The sequence below is a fragment of the Corticium candelabrum genome, chromosome 19 (genome assembly GCF_963422355.1).
Source record: "Corticium candelabrum chromosome 19, ooCorCand1.1, whole genome shotgun sequence".
NCBI lineage: Eukaryota > Metazoa > Porifera > Homoscleromorpha > Homosclerophorida > Plakinidae > Corticium > Corticium candelabrum.
Window position 1 is genome coordinate 3,735,954 of NC_085103.1, and position 18,330 is coordinate 3,754,283.

The 18,330-nt window shown below is 41.8% G+C and overlaps 5 protein-coding genes and 1 pseudogene across 9 annotated transcripts in view; 4 read left to right on the forward strand and 2 right to left on the reverse strand.

The window, feature by feature from the left end:
* LOC134194473 (protocadherin beta-11-like) overlaps positions 1–9 on the reverse strand; it is a 4,876-nt gene extending 4,867 nt beyond the window's left edge. For 2 of the 4 annotated variants that reach the window (XM_062663400.1, XM_062663399.1), the window contains exon 1: positions 1–9. This exon is cut by the window's left edge. The gene's annotated coding sequence lies outside the window, so the exon portion shown is untranslated. The other 2 variants (XM_062663402.1, XM_062663401.1) reach the window with 1 other exon arrangement.
* A 42-nt stretch (positions 10–51) lies between these two features.
* Positions 52–1,377, forward strand: LOC134194475 (juvenile hormone acid O-methyltransferase-like). The gene is made up of 2 exons (XM_062663406.1): positions 52–887; positions 952–1,377. Exon 1 carries the CDS (start codon positions 74–76, stop codon positions 677–679), a length of 606 nt encoding a protein of 201 aa, XP_062519390.1. The 5' UTR covers positions 52–73; the 3' UTR covers positions 680–887; positions 952–1,377.
* Positions 1,378–1,808: 431 nt separating this feature from the next.
* LOC134194474 (3-oxoacyl-[acyl-carrier-protein] synthase, mitochondrial-like) lies at positions 1,809–8,534 on the forward strand. 2 transcript variants are annotated; one of them, XM_062663403.1, is made up of 13 exons: positions 1,809–1,946; positions 2,010–2,099; positions 2,193–2,219; positions 2,287–2,351; positions 4,135–4,257; positions 5,361–5,432; positions 5,488–5,574; positions 5,631–5,782; positions 5,850–5,964; positions 7,487–7,553; positions 7,842–7,979; positions 8,035–8,180; positions 8,237–8,534. In XM_062663403.1, exons 1-13 carry the CDS (start codon positions 1,916–1,918, stop codon positions 8,408–8,410), a joined length of 1,287 nt encoding a protein of 428 aa, XP_062519387.1. In that variant the 5' UTR covers positions 1,809–1,915; the 3' UTR covers positions 8,411–8,534. The 2 variants fall into 2 exon arrangements, with proteins under 2 accessions (XP_062519387.1, XP_062519388.1); XM_062663404.1 differs by lacking the exons at positions 1,809–1,946; positions 2,010–2,099; positions 2,193–2,219 and adding an exon at positions 2,177–2,192 and having other exon boundaries at positions 2,260–2,351.
* A 2,815-nt stretch (positions 8,535–11,349) lies between these two features.
* LOC134195076 (uncharacterized) lies at positions 11,350–13,798 on the forward strand. Its single transcript, XM_062664088.1, has 4 exons — positions 11,350–12,001; positions 12,092–12,178; positions 12,277–12,464; positions 13,392–13,798. Exons 1-4 carry the CDS (start codon positions 11,591–11,593, stop codon positions 13,693–13,695), a joined length of 990 nt encoding a protein of 329 aa, XP_062520072.1. The 5' UTR covers positions 11,350–11,590; the 3' UTR covers positions 13,696–13,798.
* A 1,299-nt stretch (positions 13,799–15,097) lies between these two features.
* LOC134194604 (fizzy-related protein homolog) lies at positions 15,098–15,664 on the reverse strand. The gene has a single exon (XM_062663546.1). The coding sequence runs from the start codon at positions 15,662–15,664 to the stop codon at positions 15,098–15,100; it is 567 nt and encodes a 188-aa protein (XP_062519530.1).
* On the forward strand, positions 15,593–17,649 carry LOC134195075 (catalase-like; annotated as a pseudogene).
* The last annotated feature ends 681 nt before the right edge of the window (positions 17,650–18,330 follow it).

Here is an 18,330-nt window from a genome sequence, read left to right on the forward strand (position 1 = left end):
GGCGAGCGGGCATCTGAGCATCAGCACGGCGCACGCGCAAACAGAGTTGCAGTTACTTCCAATCTGCCCTCCAATGAATAGTGAAAAAGCAGCTCTCTACGCTAAGAATTCACGAGCTCAGTTTTTTTGGAACACTGCTTTTCTGTCAGAAATAGCGTGGAACCGTTCTCACAATACAAAGGTTGTGGACATCGGATGTGGCACTGGAGAGACTACGAAAACTCTACTGGCAACCAGAGACGAAGTAGAAAGCGTTTTGGCGTTTGACATTTCCAGCAACATGATAGACTATGCAAGCGAGCACAACAGTCATGAAAAAATCGTTTACAAAGTCGGAAATATTGAAGACATCGATCTGGTTACTAAACTGGAGGGTCAAGCTGCTGTGTGCAAACGTGGATCGTTTGATCGAGTGGTATCTCTCAACGTGCTGCACTGGGTGAAAGATCAGACGGTGGCACTGAAGAATATTGTCTCATTTCTACGACCTGGAGGAGACTGTTTGTTAGTATTTGGGTCTAAGCCTTCTCCTGCTTTCCTACACGCTAAAACAGAGATTCTAAAGAGTGAAGCCTGGAAGGACATGATTCATGATGACGTCAACTGGAGACATGGAAGGAATTCGCAATGGTTGAAGTATAGTGAATGGCGGCTGCCCGATCCAGCTGATGGTTATTGACGTCTGTGTGAAAAGGAAGGACTAGTTGTTACAAAATCAGAGGTGCAGGAGGTGAAGTACACTTTTGTGAGTGTTGAGGAGTGTAAGGGTGTATTGCAGTACCTGTTGCCTCACGTACAACAGATTCCTAAGGAATTGGTACCTAAATTTATGGATGATGTGTATGACTTATTCCAGTCGGTGTGTATGAAAGATACGAATGGCCAATGTATGTGGCACGCCCACTTTCTGTTTGTAACTGCCACCCTGCCATAGATTTTTATTTTTTATAGGTCTTTGTGTCTCGATTTATTGCATAGGCATTTTGTACTGCATTTTTTGCATATTTCTTTTGTGGTTGAATGCTGTATACACTGCTGTACAACATCTGGATCTACTATCCAATTGCATGGTCCACTATCAAAATTCTATAGGGATGCCACTTTCACTTGACGCCACTTCCTGCACTCACATGTGCTTGACACTCACTGTCTCTATTGTGGGGAAAGGCTTGCGTGGTAAGTGAGTGCTGTGATGGTGTTTATCCCTGTGCCGCCTTATCATCTGTAGATTGCAGCACCCACTCAAATATGGTACACTCTTGTATTATATTAAATCTTGTGTTTTTCTTTCTTTTGCTTTCATGTCTGATACATCAATCTTTCTTTTATTGTGCTCTTGCGGCACTCTGCATGCACCTGGACTGTGATGCGATACAAAAATAGATTACTTAGATTATTATATACAGTACTTGGGTGTGTCCACATTTGCATCAGTGTGTAATTGCGTGAACTTAATCGTATCTATACACTTACAGTCTTTGTATGTAGAAATTTTAAAAATTTAAATATAAGAGTGTTGCTTTGCGCGAACACAAGGGGTAGACTGAGCTTGTATACATATAATAATTGGTTATTACTAATTAATTAATTAATTACCGATCATGATTATTGTTTTAAATTATCTACATTGTTGCTTATCAGCTAACATGAGGAAATCCTGTCAATAAACAAAAGACCTCTAGCACAAGAGACATTCGCAGACATTAATTAATTAATTAAGGTTATAATAATTAGTTAAGAATTAAAATAATTCAACTTAATAGACTGGATTCTAGTTCCGGTTAGCGCACTAGGTTTCCGGACATCACAAATGGTCTAATTTGATCGCCGTCAAAGCGCCGATTATCCTAGCGTATGCATCAAGCATACCTATGCATCGTGCACGTGGAAGCCATGTGACATTCTCGTGAACGCAATGGCAAGGCGTGTTGTGATCACCGGCTTGGGTGAGGAACTTAAAACGAAGCAGTACATGTACAGGCACGTAGTAAGAGTGTGTCTTTGCTCAGGCTTGATTACGCCGTTGGGTGTTGGAACGAAGTTTGTATGGAAGCGAATTATCAATGGAGAGAGCGGAATTACTTCAACTTTTGGCAAAGGTCAGACTGTGATGTGAATTGCAGTCATCGTCTTGAGCATTGTTGGTGTACACTGTACGGTTTGCCAAGCGCTGCTTTTATCTTCGTTTACAGGTTACCAGCAGATTCCTTCTCGTGTTGGTGAGTTTGTTGACTAGGCTAACAGATAGATTGTCGTTAGGTTAGTCTGTGCTGTGGTGTTATGCAGCTGGATTTATTCCTCGAGGAAATGGAGTTGGCATGTTCGATGAAGACGCTGTAGTGAGCAAGTCGGTACGTGCTCGTACTGTACCTGTTTGAGTAAATACATTCAAGGGTTTCTATTCTAATAAATTTAATATTAGAGAGTCTGTGAATTTTCTGTCTGTTCTGATGAAGTGGGTATAGTATACATGGAGCTGCAGTATGTTGTGGGTCTGTGCCCCTTTTAATCATTCCAATTTTGCATTTCAATGCTGTTAAAAATTGCAAATATCTCAAATGTTTTAATGTACATTTGATTTTTACAAACCATAAAGCAAAAAATTGCAATTTTGGTTGAGCAGTGATTCTATTGTTTGATAAGAACATTGTTCAACTGTTGGAAATGTATCTTATTGTCAATTGTAGATTTTAATGTTTACATAAATTGGAAATTGCAACAGTGGCAGTGGTACCATTTGATCATTCTAAATTTTGTAACCTAACCTTGTTCAACATCAAGGCTAACATATAAGGTGAGAAAATGTGCTGCAGCCACTGTTGCCTGAGCCTGAACTGTTTCACACTACAGATGATGTACTAAAGTATGGCTGTAGGTGTTAATTGTATTAATAAGTTTGATAAGCAATCCACAATAATTGCACATGTTGTTTCCAAGGTAGTCTATCAAGGTACAGAACACTCACCGTTATTGTCAGTTACGTCTAGCCTTTTTTATTTAGATAGGCAATTGTTTGTTTCATAAATTCATAAATTGGTCTACCATAAAGAGTGTGTCTGAAGATGTCCTATAGGACAACTTTATTAATACAGTTAGCACCTACAGCCACTTATAGTGTGAAACAGTTCAGGCAACTGCAGGGGCAGCAAATTTTCTCACTTCATATGTTGGCTAAGATGTTGAGCAAAATGTTAGGTTACAAAATTAGAATGATCAAATGGTGCCATTGCCACTGTTGCAATTTTCAATTTCTGTAAACATTAATATCTAACAATTGACAATAACATTTCCAACAGTTGAACAATATCCTTATATCAAACAATAGAATCACTATTCAACCAAAATTGCAAATTTTTGCTTTATGGTTTGTAAAAAATCAAATGTACATAAGACATTATTTTTGCAATTTTTAACAGCATTAAAATGCAAAAATTGGAATGATCAAAAGGCACAGACCGTTGCGACATCTCTTGTACGTGTATTGTATGATATCATGCTAATCTAATTTTGTAAATACTACCAGTGTATAATGTTTAAATCGTTAACGTATTCAAAGTTAAGGGATCTTGCTTGAGTGTTTGTTTTAGTTGTTTAGGGAAGAGAGGTATATTGACATAAACTAGTTAGACTACTTGACTTGCTTGTCAGTGAGTGTGCATACTGTCCGATATGCACATGTCGATTTAATGTACTGTATTCTAAGCGACGGATTTTCTAAAAGGATGGCCATGTCGCAAGTCAAAATAACAGGAGGAATGGTGCTGGGAGTCTACTTCGAAGTCTATACTCTGGGTGTAGATTTGGCTGTAAATCATTACCGTATGATTACAATAAAAGTATGTGGTTGGCATGGTTGTTGATTATTTGTTACTCCTTATCTCTAGTTTGTGTCTGGTTACCACATTTTCATCTATAATAAATGAGTCATCATCGAATTAAATGAAGCTGCCAACTAGACATATGCTTCTAGTCATCGAGACTAGTCCCGGTTACAAAGAGCATTTTAGTTACAATCAGTTGTTTGTTTGGGCTGTGAATTATGACTAGAAATTACTTGTTGTTGGCATGTGGTGATGTGATGTTAGTAGCTTGTGCATATATGTACCTGTGATTTACGCATTTCTTTGTTTGTAGCAAAAGCGTAATATTGCTCAGCATACTCTGTTGGGGATCGCAGCTGCAGAGCTGGCTTTACGTGAATCTGGCTACAGTAAGGATGTACTGGAGAAACTCTCAGATGAAGAGAGAGAGAGAATGGTACATTACATCCATAATGCGTGATAACAAATAAACAAATCTATTTACTTTACTGTAGACTAGTAGAGCTTATATCACTTCTACAAAGTTCTGTTGTAATCTTGACTGCCAGAGTGTAAACAAAACATCAAAAGCCATTGTGAGGGCTTGCTGGAAGAAGACAATAGACCAATAGAGTTATGACACAATTAAGTTTGTTAGACAACAGCACAAGCTCAGTAATAGAAACAATGACAGATTGTGTTGAGATGCGATAAGTCTTTAAATGCTTGATTGTGAAGGTGCTTGTCACAATGTGAATTATCTATGTAGCTTTGGTAGGTATTGGGTTGAGCATGCTTTGGGAATATATGTGCTGTTAGTGATTTAAGGAAGTCAAAAAGGGGATGGGCTGGCGCCAGTCTATTTTAAGTTAATTACATTTTAGAGGCAAATATGTATGCCGTGCCTTTGATTGTTCTGCTGAGAATTTCTATTGGTAATACTTACTCGTGTCAGCAATAGCTTGGCATAGCTGTTGCTAATTTTTGTAAAGCAAGTTGCTGCTTTGCTTTCTGTTCGTTAGTGAATGGAGTGTGCAGTTTGAGAAAACTGTGTGACTTTTTTAGTCTTGTTCTTCTCAACAAAGAGTTGTTTACAAATATTTTGATCTTTTTATCACTTTGTGTTTACTGACTACACACACACACACACACACACACACACACACACACACACACACACACACACACACACACGCACGCACGCACACACACACACACACATGGTCAGTAGCGACATGCTTATGAAGGTACTGCTCACCATATGTAAGTTGGCATTCATTACATTCATATACTACGTACTTTCTTACGTATATAAACATCACAGGCCAGGTACTAGGACACCAAATTACAAAAATTAATTTTCGTGCAAATTTGCATACACAAGAGACATCGCACGTTTGTTGATGCCAGAGCAGATTTCTTGTCATTATTTATGTGAGTGACGTATATATACAAGTATTTCACTGATAGTGTTTGTAGAATTAAATATCATTAAAACTGTTTTTGTAATTAGCAAATTATTATCCAAAATTTTAATCGGATTTTGCTGTTTGTGTGTAGGGAGTTTGTCTTGGAGTCGGAATGTCTGACCTTGATGGCATCGCTGAGACTTGGTTGGCATTTGAAAATGAGGTGTGTACATTTAGAGCATCATGTGTGGACAACTAGCCGACGTCTTTGCTTGCAGGGCTACCGTAAAGTCAGTCCTTACTTCGTTCCCAAAATGCTGACCAACTTGGTTGCGGGAAATATTAGTATTCGATTCGGCCTGCAGGTTAATGTATGCCGCCATGTGATTTGCCCTTGCTGTAATGGTTGCTGTTATGTCAGGGACCGAATCATTCGGTATCGACTGCTTGCTCGACTGGCTCTCATTCGGTAGGCGACGCTTTCAGAATGATTCGAAATGGGGATGCTGATCTTATGCTAGCTGGTGGGACGGATGCTCAGGTAACACCACTGGCGATGGCTGCTTTTGCAAGGTTTTTTGTGCCAACAAAATATTGATGTGTAGCATAACAGATCGTCAATTTGCAATTTGTCTTATAGGGCGAAAGCTTTGAGCACGAAGTTCAATGATACGCCAGAAATGGCTTCGAGACCTTTTGATCGAGAAAGAGACGGATTTGTTATTGCTGAAGGAGCCGCTGTCCTCATTCTTGAGGTAAATATATTTTGTTGGTGTGTGTGTGTGTGATAAAAATCATAACAAAGTCTGTCAATGCTGAAGTCTTTTTGGATCAGGCATGTGCCATATACATACATACATATTTGCTGATGCTCTTCAATTACTATTCAGTGAACGACAAATCGGTTGCCCTGGCACCTGAGACAATCAAAAATATGTCCGGGCAACTGAAACAGGAAACTAGGGTTGCCCAGCGATAACACTGGGATTTTTATTAACCCAAGGACTAACCAAACTGAAGTAATGCACATTACGTGGTCCACCTGTTCATCTTCAGCACTTGAAGCCAATCCTTCAAGTTCCATATTAACCACTTTCTCCCTGTAGTACCAAACACCACTTACCGCCAAACGACAACTACCCATTGCAGAAGAAACTTGCAAGTGAACGTGGTTTATCAGACGATGATCAGTCAACTTCAAGTGATGTCAGTGAAGTAGTTAGAAGACCAAGTACACCACAAAAGAAGGCAGTGAAGGTCTCTGGAGTGTCAATGAGACCAAGACTTTGAAAGGAACACACAGCAAAGACTATTTCATTTAGTTTATGGGCAACCAGAGTAATGACGGGACAACTAAAACTTTAAGGTATGGTTTCCCGGGGACTACTCAGAGATGACAGGATTTGTCGTACACTGCTATTATTGCGAGTGTTTAGGTTCAATGCCGCGTATTCTTAGTACGTTGGATGGTCTTTGTATTTTCTTGCTTTAAGGCCTACATATCAAAATACTGTGTTATGGTTACGGTGATAGAGTGAAAACATTGACTGTTTAGACTGATGTTTAGCCCCATTTTATTCTTGGATTAGAAAAGATGTGCACTCACTTGTTTAATTAATTGACGTTACTTGTGCTAAGAGCACGAGTTTAGCAACATTGTCATTGTCTTATTGAAAAATGTGGGTTTGGTAGAGTGGACATTGTCAGCTTGCACAGAATGATTGTGCAAGTGTATAAGTATGGGTTATTGTATGATTAGTTGTGCTACATGTGGCTTTTACACAAGGTGGGGTTATTACTCGAGGCAAAGCCAGGGGGATATAACCTCACTTTGAGTGCTGGCAAAAGCTATGTAGCACACTAATCATATGATAAGTAATTTATACTATAGTCATGTGATGTGATATGATAAGTGAGAGTGTGATATTAACGGGTAGTAACTTATTGCACACTTGCTGTATAATACATTGTATAAACCATCTAAATGCATGCTCGTGACTTGTCATACATCACGTGACTATGGCATAACTTATTAAGTGTATTTTAATTAATTAAATCACTTGTATTGTCTTGGGTTTCCACTATTAGTGGGATTCTAATACGTGCATTGGATGCTTCCTGCTTGGGTGGCCAACAGTATATAGTCATACTGGCGTTGCTTTATGATCGCATTGGACAAATACAGGTGTATGTTTGAATGTGTTTAGTGAAGAAGTGATGTCGAATACGATGGATTGTTGGGACGAGAATGTACTAATTGCTTTGTGTAATGTGAAGGAGTATGAAAGAGCGAAACAGCGAGGTGTTGATATATATGGTGAAATGTTGGGCTATGGAATGTCAGGTAAGATATGATGTGTGGTGTGTATGTGTGTGTCTATCTGTCTGTTTGTTTGTTTGTTTGTTTGTCTGTCTGTCTGTCTGTCTGTCTGTCTGTTTGTCTGTCTGTCTGTCTGTGTCTGTGTGTACACGTTTGTGTTTACTTCATGTGAAAGAGTAAGATTTATATGTTTAGTCACCTTTTGTGTAGTTTTTCTAAGTGTATTTGTTTAGTCCTTGTTTGTTTTCTTGTATATTTTGTACCATTCTATGTAGTTATTGACACTATTTGCATGACTTACTTTGTGAACAGGAGACGCCAGCCACATTACTGCTCCAAGTGAAGATGGCAGAGGAGCATTCAATGCCATGACTGCAGCATTAAGAGATGCACAGCAGAGTCTGGAAAATGTTTGTTATATTAATGCACATGCGACGTCAACCCCACTGGGTAAGATTTCTGAGCTACCAACAGTTTTGTGTTTAATCATAGAATTTCTGTTTAGGTGATGCTGTAGAGAATCGAGCCATTGTGCGGCTCTTTGGATCAAACAATGGTCTAGCAGTTTCCTCAACAAAAGGTGCTACAGGTCATCTCCTCGGAGCAGCAGGGAGCCTGGAGGCAGCCATTACAGCTCTATCACTTCACACAGTACGGATGTGCTTTCGTGTTACTCATTGAGTGACTAATATGAATGTTTCGTACAGAGAGAATTGCCACCCACGATCAATCTGCACAATCTGGATCCAGCTGCCGACTTTCCTTTGAACTATGTGCCAAACGAAGCTCAGCAGTTGGCATCAGAAAGAATGCCGGTTGCTCTGAGCAACTCATTTGGATTTGGAGGTACTAATGCTTGCCTTTGCATGAGAGCCATGTAGGACATGAATATGCGCAGCTCTAATAAATGATCTAGTTGCACGGCTCTGACAATAGATTGTGCAGCAATGAATTCTGTATCTCTAAATGTATGTTATAATAATAATAGTTGCAGTGTGAAGAGCATTATTTGTACTTGCAATCTGAAGCATTCCAGGGGACATGCGGGCATCAACATAGTGCTTAATATCAATGACCAGCATTATTATATCTATTGCCTTAAAACAGTTATGACAATTAATGTCAACCTAGGATATCTGTGCAAAGTATCAGACGAAGACAGTTGATGTGTGCATGAGTGATGTTATTCTAACGGAGAGCATTTGTTGGGTTGCCTTTATGTATCCTCCATTTCTTTGTCTAATTGTGTCTTTGTTGTGGCAAATCAATGTACGAAGGCAGATCTTTATAGAAAATGTATCTTTAATCCAGTTGGTGGTGAGACTCGCATCGAAAAGAGTACAAGGAAAAGAGTACAGGCTCTTGTCTTTGCTAAACTTACCAAAGAGGCTGGTAGTATTCTCCGTTTTTCTGATGCCTTGGTTTGAGTGTCTCCAAACGAACTTCTTCTTTTGACTTATTATGACTTATTATATTATCAAGGAATGGTATTGTACTGACTTGCCATCTGAATTCAGCTGCCGACTGTCCTTAAACTATGTGCCAAACAAAGCTCAGCAGCTGGAGCAGTGTCGTAAGAATGAAATTTGCTAGCGTGCGTTAAAGGGGTGTGGTCTAGCTTGCATTACATTATTATGAGAGTTAATGAAGATTCCTGGATGAGGTTAGATTCTGGTTCTCGAATGAGTATCGAAAGTCCAAAACTAGAGCATGCTTTACAGTTATTTAATGAAACCATGTATCTTAGATGTGAGCTTCAAAATATCTTTATATGCACGTACCAATAAGCAATATTATATATTACTTATTAATCATTAATACATCAAACCAGAAGCTGTTTGCATTGTGTCTCTGGCAAAGCCATCTTTTGAAAACCAGTTTGGCCAAACAGATTAGTCAAACTGGATGCTACAGCCCTGTGGCATTGGAAATAAGGCCAGTTGTCGTAAGCAACTCATCTGGATTTGGAGGTACTAATGCTTGCCTTTGCATGAGAGCCACGTAGGACAAGAACACACTCCAGTAAGTGATCTAGGTGTTTGTGTTAGCCTCTCCATGTAGCATTGTGTTGCAACATTATGGAGGAATCATTGAGTACTGGAGGCATGCATATGCTTGCCAACTTTTGAGCTGGGTGGGTAATGGACATTTTGAGGAACTGTCCTTTTAATGACCTGCAGATACAAAAGAAATAGATGTAGTTAGACTACAATATAGGAACTTGTTCTGACATCATGAAGGAATTCTCTTTTGTAAGAGTGTGGTCTGAGTAGTTCTTCGCTTGCTCGAAGTTGATGAACAACAAAGTCCAAAGTGCATGTAATTACACAACCGTATGTTAAATTTGTATCTAACTTTGCGTTCACATTTTGTTATACACATACCAGTACAGTAGTATGTATGGTATAGACAATATTTTGTGGTTAATCGTATAGCATCTTGCCCATCATTGAGTGTTGTGTGCTTACATTGTTGGGGCAATAATTTGTAGTCAAACATGAAAACTCAAATATTGAACAGCTGACAGAAAGATTGGGAGCGAGTGTGCCATAAATAAGAAAGTTTGCCCAATTATAATGTTAACTGCTTATTTTGATCAATTTTATGTAGTAAACTTAACAACAATTTGAGTGGCTACCTCTCCTGGTGGCTCTTTAAAATTAGTTTTACTAATTCATCACATATTATGTTCTTTATATAATTATTCTGTTTTGGGGGGACAATGTATATCCTCAAATATATTGATTGGCGCATCTTTCTGTATTTGGGAGATAAAAACCTCTCATGGCTAGCGATCGACTGTGTGTTAAAGGCAACTCAACTGGATCTAGTCTTATAAATATTGAAATTATTTATTGACAATACTCAGAATTGCATAGTTGGGGGCGGGGCAAGAAAGGACATCAGACTACTACATGAACGAGGGTACTGTTTGCTTACAAAAATAGAGGTTGTGCTCACAGTTGGGGGTGCCAGAGTTGGGGTGCCCGAGCTCCGGGCCCTCATCTTCCCAGTTCCTCTCCCTGGTACAGATTCGTCGATTTTCAGGTTTACTGTGGATGAATTAGCTTTTAATGGCGTTGCTAGTCATATGAACGTAGAGCAGCCGCTGGGAAGGTCATACACACCTGTACTTGAGAGGGTGTGGGCATATTGAGCGACGCCTCTGCGTAGCTACAGACATAATCCAACAATGTTTGTGATTTCGTGCATACAGATCTATGTAAACTATGCGGTCTCGTTTACACTCTCATTTCTACGCATTTGTTTATGACGTAGTCCCTTAGCGAAAATGATCCTCAGAGCTATAGGCTATAATTGCACTTGGATTACAAATTGGGATTTGAGGACTCGGGATTGTTAGTGTGACACAACTAAATCACCTGTCACGCATCACACCGTTGAGTCGGTAGTGATCACATCACTTTTAGTCAGCTCGCAGTTGTCTCTCTACGGTATCACTGCTACTTTCTCCGGTCACGTGGCGACTGACCATGAATCCAAGCAGTGCATGGGAGAGTGACTCGTATTTGCAATTGAGTGAAGTGAAGAAAATGTTCAGGGACGCTGGCGGTGACCAAATGCGGACAGTGAACGAGCACCATTCCTACTTAAAGGATGATGGCGACATGCTGCCGTTCACGGTATCTCGTGACTATGATGCCGACTCTCGTGAAGGAATGAGCTTGCTAGACACGAGAACAGCAGAAGACGTGATGGCCATGCTGCTTAAAGGAACAAGCCCCGCACATTTACAAGATACGGGAGACGAAGTGTCAGTGTGCAGTGAAACTATGTTGGAACGCTTGCAATTTCATTCTGCCTTACAGTTACCGCCCTCGGTCTATTCAGTGAGTCCCACTCCAGCCTTAGGAAATACAATACAGTACAATGAGTATCCCAAACCGCGAGAGTTTGCTAGTTACGCATCTACGCACATTCCGGATGTGGTGCCAACAAGAAACTTTCCCTTACGTACTGTACTTCCTGTCGATGAGGTAAAAAATATTCCCAACCCTCATTCACTTTCAACTTTAGCTAAGTTCCAGTCCGTAGACGAGATGAGCTCTTCTATGCTTGTACAGCCGCTGCAGATCAGCCATTTTCCTGCAGAAATGGAAATTTTTCATTTGTTAGAAGAAGCAGAGCTTTGCCGTCAGCTGCAAAACGATAAACGACTATTAGAAGACGAACAATGTGAGGATACAAAGGCGTGGCTAGATCTGCCAAATGCATCTACCGGCACGGACGCAACATCCAGTCTGCAGCAACACACGAAGAAAGCAACCGCAGAAAGGGCGACCGACTGGGAAGGAATCGCACGTATTAGTCCAGACGTCCGTCACTCTCTGCTCTACCACTTCTCCATTTCAGAGCAACCGGAAAAGTGGAGCTTGCAGTCGACATCCAACGAAGCATCGCCCGACCAGCCGTTACAGCCGACTCTGACAGTAACAAATCAGCCGCCAGAGGTATACATACATCTCTAGTACACGTATTTGCGAGTGTACAGCTACAACTAGGTGTCTGCCGGTGACGTTCAAACATTTGAATTTTTATAGGATTACCGTCCGAGATACGAAAAAGAAGCGATTGCCAACCCGAAGGGTTACATGCGAAATGAACGCAGAGAACCGGTTGCTCTCAAGGTACTGTACTGTAGCTAGACGGCTTTGACCTGTAGCGGTATTTTGAATGAGCGACTGTATGAGAGGTCTCCTGTAATTTTACTTCATTTTTTCTTTAGTTGCACGGCGTGAAGTCATCCGTCGGCGATTTGATTTTGACCGTCAGTGTTGTGACTCTTTCTGGTGCGCCTCACCCCACCATCTATCCGACGTGCTTTGGCAAGACGATGCCGCCGGACTGGACAGTGAACGTGAGGAACAGGACGGTAATGACCGTTTTACGAGCGTCCGAAAACTACGAAAAAAGGTGCGTAAACATACAGACTAGAAGAAAGTTACATTTTGATATGCATGGTTATTATACTCTTAATCAAAAGCAGTAGAAGCATTTGATACGGAGACATCACAAGGAAGCTGTAGGGTACCGCGGATCGAGCTCCTTTTGTAGGATGTGTACAGTACTGTACGGACTTTGGCTGTAACAGCCTGAATATGTATAGAGGTGCTGCATGGTGCCTTGATTCAAGTGCAGTTGAACATAACTAAGACACATGGCAAAAAGTCATTGCACTGTTCTGTGAAGAATGTATCCTTGATGTATAGATGAATGCAACTGTACGGTAGGAAATAAGTCTAGATGACCTGGTCACCATCAGTATGAACGTATCACGCAAAACACAACGATGTTTTTACTGCATGGTGTACTTGTAGGGAGCATGCATACCTTGGCGTCACATACTATGGGCTAGGGTAGACGCTAGCCTCACTTTTTGAGGGCGTGGTTTGTTAAAATTATTATTGTATTACATCTCAGGTTGTTGAGAATCGAGCAGTCCTAGAACATCTTAGTTTTGACAAGATACGCGTTGTCTATGACGTCATATGTTCAACTTAGTGACGAGCCCCCTCACTTTGAGACCCACGTGACACCCTTGATGCATCTTGGGTATACTAAAACATGGTAGTGTTGACTTAGCAAGACATGCAGCTACTGTAGCTACTAGTGCCTGAGAATTAAGGGCAGCCTCTCACAGTTTGGAATGCCCTCTCTTTCTGAGCGTACATTAATTAAGTACACTTAAATAGGGATTTCACCATGTGATAGTTGCGATGCATTCGTATACTGGCGGACACCGGTCTTGATGGTGTGGATGCCTAGATTGTAGAGGGGTCGGACTGTATGAAGTCTCTAACTTCCAAGTAAACATCTATTTACTGTTTACTTGGACTGTAGGCTAAAATACCTGGGCGTGAGACGAAACACAATGAAAAACCTGGATCTGGCTCACATGAACATGAAGCGGACCGACATCACTAACTTCCGTGTACGCTTTCAAGTCGACGTGCCATCCGCTACCGCGGGAGTCTTGCAGCCCGTCTTCGCAGAGACTCGTCAAGTACACGCCGTCTGCCCGGGAACGATGACAAAACTGCGTAAATTTAGAGAATGCCAGTTGGAAATGCAGGCAGAAGGAGCACTCGCCAAATACGAACAACAGCGTCAATCAAAGAGGCTTTATCTAGAAAATGACTTGTAAAAAACAATTTAGATTGTAGTTAGAAATTGAATTTTGACAAGAGAACAAAGGTTTTAGTTAGTCTGCCTTCATTATGCTCAACAAGACAAATGAATTTGGAGTGTACAGTACAGCGCACATGTGTAGCCTCGGTTTCCCAGACCGGTGTAGCGCCAATTTACGGGTCTGGGAGGTCGAGGCTACAATATCCTATTGTAAGTAACCTGTGTGTTACTATTTTTCAAACTGATCAGACCCACGGGTTACTGTTTAAGCAGGGTTACTAATCGAGCATGAGTTATTATTTTTCAATGTCTGCTAGCATGCTATGATGGTTCAAGTTCATGTAAAGAGCTATGCAAGTATTAGAGCAACACAACACATTCTTGACGCATGCAAAACTGTCAAGTTATGGTAACCCGTATTCAATAACCAATAGTTTACTCAGTGTCCTCATCATAAAAAACCATAGTGTGCTCATCGTCATGATGACTGTCTTCATCTTCTTCTGACTGTCTCACTTCTGCCAGATTTGTTTTGTTCCTTCAATTTTTGTGTTACCATTTGGTTTCTATGTACTTCCAAAGCATGGGTGACTAATCAAGCACGGGTTACTGTTTTTTTCAAACTGATCAGATCCACAGGTTACTATTCGAACACGAGTCACCATTCAAGAAAATACGGTATGTGTGCATGTCTATCAGCATACACACATACAAAGTACTGTTTCGATGCAAGTAGGTGGGCATAGTTTCACACTCCGTGTTGATCACTCCGTGCACACACGCTGAATAGAACTCGAGTCTAAAGATTAATGTCTCAAAAAATTGAATTGACACGATAATGCCACTACAAGGAATGGAAAGCGGGAGAGTAAAATTCACAAGTACACACATACTAACGAATGTAAGCGGTCAGGTCCAGTGCCGAGGTGGTGTGTCGATGTAATCGTGTCTTATTGAAGATGTCCCAGAATCAGAGCCTCTCATCACTGGCTCCCGTCAAGATCGATTGCCTGTCCATCCCAAGATATAGAACACTCGTTGTGTGACCAGTCAATTTAGCCATCTGTGCCATTGATGGATATTTCCACAGGACGATGAAATTCTGTGAATATCCGTGCATGCTGACAAGCTGTTGGTGTTCTTCCGCTTGGTGTGGACTGATTGTAAGGGCTGATTATGACCTGTCAGGGTGTTCCAAAATCGAACGCATGACTGGGTCGTTCCGCCTCCCCATACTAATAATCCATGCTGATGAGGAGATCATGATATTGCCTTCACTGCCGCCACGTGCTCCGTGTACTTACGTTCCGTGTACTTACGTTCCGGTTGACACCACACGCCGATGACGCTTGCCCCGCGCTCCATACATACAACTTGTTGTCGTTTCCTCCCGATGCCAAGTGCTGCCGGTCGGAAGACTACTTGAGACCGCGCACCTCTTGCGTGTGTGCCGTAAGAAACGAGAGAAACATGTCCGGACTTCTGGTATCCCGGTAGAAAATCCGTCGATCTCGACTTCCCGAGACGAGCGAATCAGAATTCCAAGCCAGAGCGCCGACTCTCGAAGTGTGGCCCGACATGGACCGAATGTGCTTCTCGGCATCGACATCCCACAGTTGGACGTACCCACGTTTGGTGCCGATTCCCAGGGTGTGCCCCTTATCCGACCATGCAACCGATGCGACTTCGTCCTGTTGAGCTGATAAGTCGTGAAGGCGCGTCACTTGACTAGAGCACGCATTCCAAAGGTAGACGCTCGATCCCAAACCGACAGAAAGGACATTCTGCGATGACCAATCGAGTAAATTCAGGTAAAAATCGTCCTGTAAATCAGGAGCGTCGAGAATCTTAAAAGGTGCCTTTGGTATCTTCCTAACCGATTTCCTTGGTGAAAGAAGGAGCCACTGGCTGCTTTTACTGACGGGTGACAGCGAGTAAGGCGACCACGATGATTGTGATTTGATTGGTGATCGATATCTCAGCATTTTAGAACTTCCAGTTTCATCCTTCTTCACTCTCTCTGCCCCTCTGACATTCGAAGCGACCTCGCCGAGTACTTCATTGCGCAGAAGCGAGGTGCACACCCGGCGCTCGCGCGCGCTAACAATGTCTCCACCGCTGTCTTTTCCGATCGAGATGTTCTCTTGGGTCTCCTCCGATCCGGAACCGAAAGACGTGAGCGACGCAAATCGACCGACGAGCTCTGTAGCCACGCGGCTAGGAATGAAGCGGTCGGCGTAACATGGAGGCTGCCGGGCGGGGGACGACCGGCATAGACGCTCTTTCACAAACGGAGACGCCATGTAATCGTCTAAAAACAAGGTAAACATACATATAGTAAGACGACAAGTTACATACATGTACAGATGACTGAATGCCAATGAGTATAGCGCGGTTGTAGACAATGGTAGTTTGCCAGTCTGTTATAGTTACATCTGTTTACTTGCTGATATAATTGGTAGTATATTGCTTTTGCCATTCTTGATCGTAAGGTTAGTGCCATTTATATTGTCGTGATTTGATTTTATATAGGGACGCCACTTGCTGTGAGATTCAGCACTGTGGGTGGAGAGTCTGGGAGTGCCAGACGCTGTTCGAGACCCAAGAGGATTTGCTGTCAAATTATACACAGACGTATGTTGACATTGTGTGTCTTGTGTGTTTACGTTCGATTGTTGCCAAAAGAAAATGACATAAAAGGTTTACGAATGTCTCACTTTAGGACGGACTTTGGTATCTGGTCAGTAACAACACACCCATCTTTTTTTATCCGTGACCTGATGCTTTTCCCAAACTTCATCCACACACAGAAACGTAACCCGGTGACTCACTTGAAGGATGCCAACGTGTTCTGGGATTTTATCTCATTGCGGCCAGAAACAACCCATCAAGTCTCCTTTCTCTTCAGTGATCGTGGCATTCCCGATGGATATCGACACATGAATGGCTATGGTAGTCACACATTCAAAATGGTCAACGCGCAAGGTTCACCAATCTACTGCAAGTTTCATTACAAAACTGATCTCGGTATCAAGGAACTTGCCTGTTGACAGAGCAGCTCAACTTGCAGGGTCAGATCCAGATTACGGCATCAGGGATCTCTACAATGCTATTGCTGAAGGACGTTTTCCTTCCTGGACTCTCTACATACAAGTGATGACATTTGAGCAGGCTGAGCATTTCCCATTCAATCCATTTGATCTGACGAAAATATGGCCGCATAGTGATTTTCCTCTAATTCCAGTCGGGAAATTTGTCTTGGATCGTAACCCAACTAACTATTTTGCTGAAGTGGAGCAGATCGGTTTCTCTCCAGCCAACATGGTGCCTGGAATCGAACCGTCTCCAGACAAGATGCTTCAAGGTCGTTTGTTTTCCTATGATAACACTCATCGTCATCGCATTGGTCCTAACTTTTCACAGCTTCCAGTGAATTGGAGCAAAAGCCATGTGGCCAATTATCAACGAGATGGCCCCATGTGTTACGATGGGAATCAACATGGTGCACCCAACTACTACCCTAACAGCTTCAGTGGTCCACAAGATAATCGAAAACACGCCCAATCCAGATATTCAGTCAGTGGTGATGTCGCACTACAATTGAGCAAACGAGGACAACTTTACTCAAGTGGGTGATTATTGGAGGAAAGTGTTGAGCGAGAAAGAGAAACAGCGTCTCGTTGAGAATATTGCTGGTCACTTGAAGGATGCCTTAGAGTTCATACAGAGGCGTGCTGTGAGCAATTTTAGTCAAGCTGATCCTGAATACGGACGTTGCATAAGCGAGTTGCTAGAAGAGTACAGGAGAGAAGGTAAAGCACCTTCATCTCTGTAGAGACAATGATGGCAATATCAGACTTTTGTGACCAAACCTGTTCACAGCTTTTTGTTTAACTTCACATTTGCTTTTCAATTATGTGCAATTTTTGTCCTTGGCAATCTTGTTGTGACATATATGTATTAGTTATTACATGGTTAGCTGGGTGTTTATGGCATTGATTGACAGGGAGGGGCCTCACAGGATTATCAACGAGATAATTGACTGAGCCCTAGGCGAGGTTCTATTATCAACGTGATAAGCCCTAAGGCCAAGGTGTTGATAATACCATGCATAAATGCCACATACCCGTGTAACATGTAATTTATTGTATGGGCGTGGATTTGCAGCAACTTTCAACAACAAGGTTGCGATTGGTAGATGCCAGCGGCTGTGTAGTTTTGAACTGTAGCCCTCGTAGCTAGCTTGCATCATGACTTCAGCATTCTACATGGGCAACAAGCAATAAATGACTTGTTTGTGCTTGTAACCTAGCTGACGTAATTAGTAGATGTAATAGGTGTTATGTAACCGCCCTAAGTGTGTTGTGTTATGTTTGGTAGCTAATGGCTTGTGAAAGTTTTTGAGGGAAAGATGCTAATAGACTAAATGGCATTTAGTGTATTGTATTTGAGTCTGATGTTTACTCTAAAATATACCCAGGTATATTCTGTTGCTATGACAGTGGGTGGATTATCCGTATACTTCTACCTCCTCGTGACCTGTACAAGCGCTGCAACTGGCTCATATTGTGTACCCAACCACGCCCAAACAATAACGAAAGCAATAGACTCAGAGCTCTCTATAGTGTGGGGCTTGAACAGAGCAACCTAG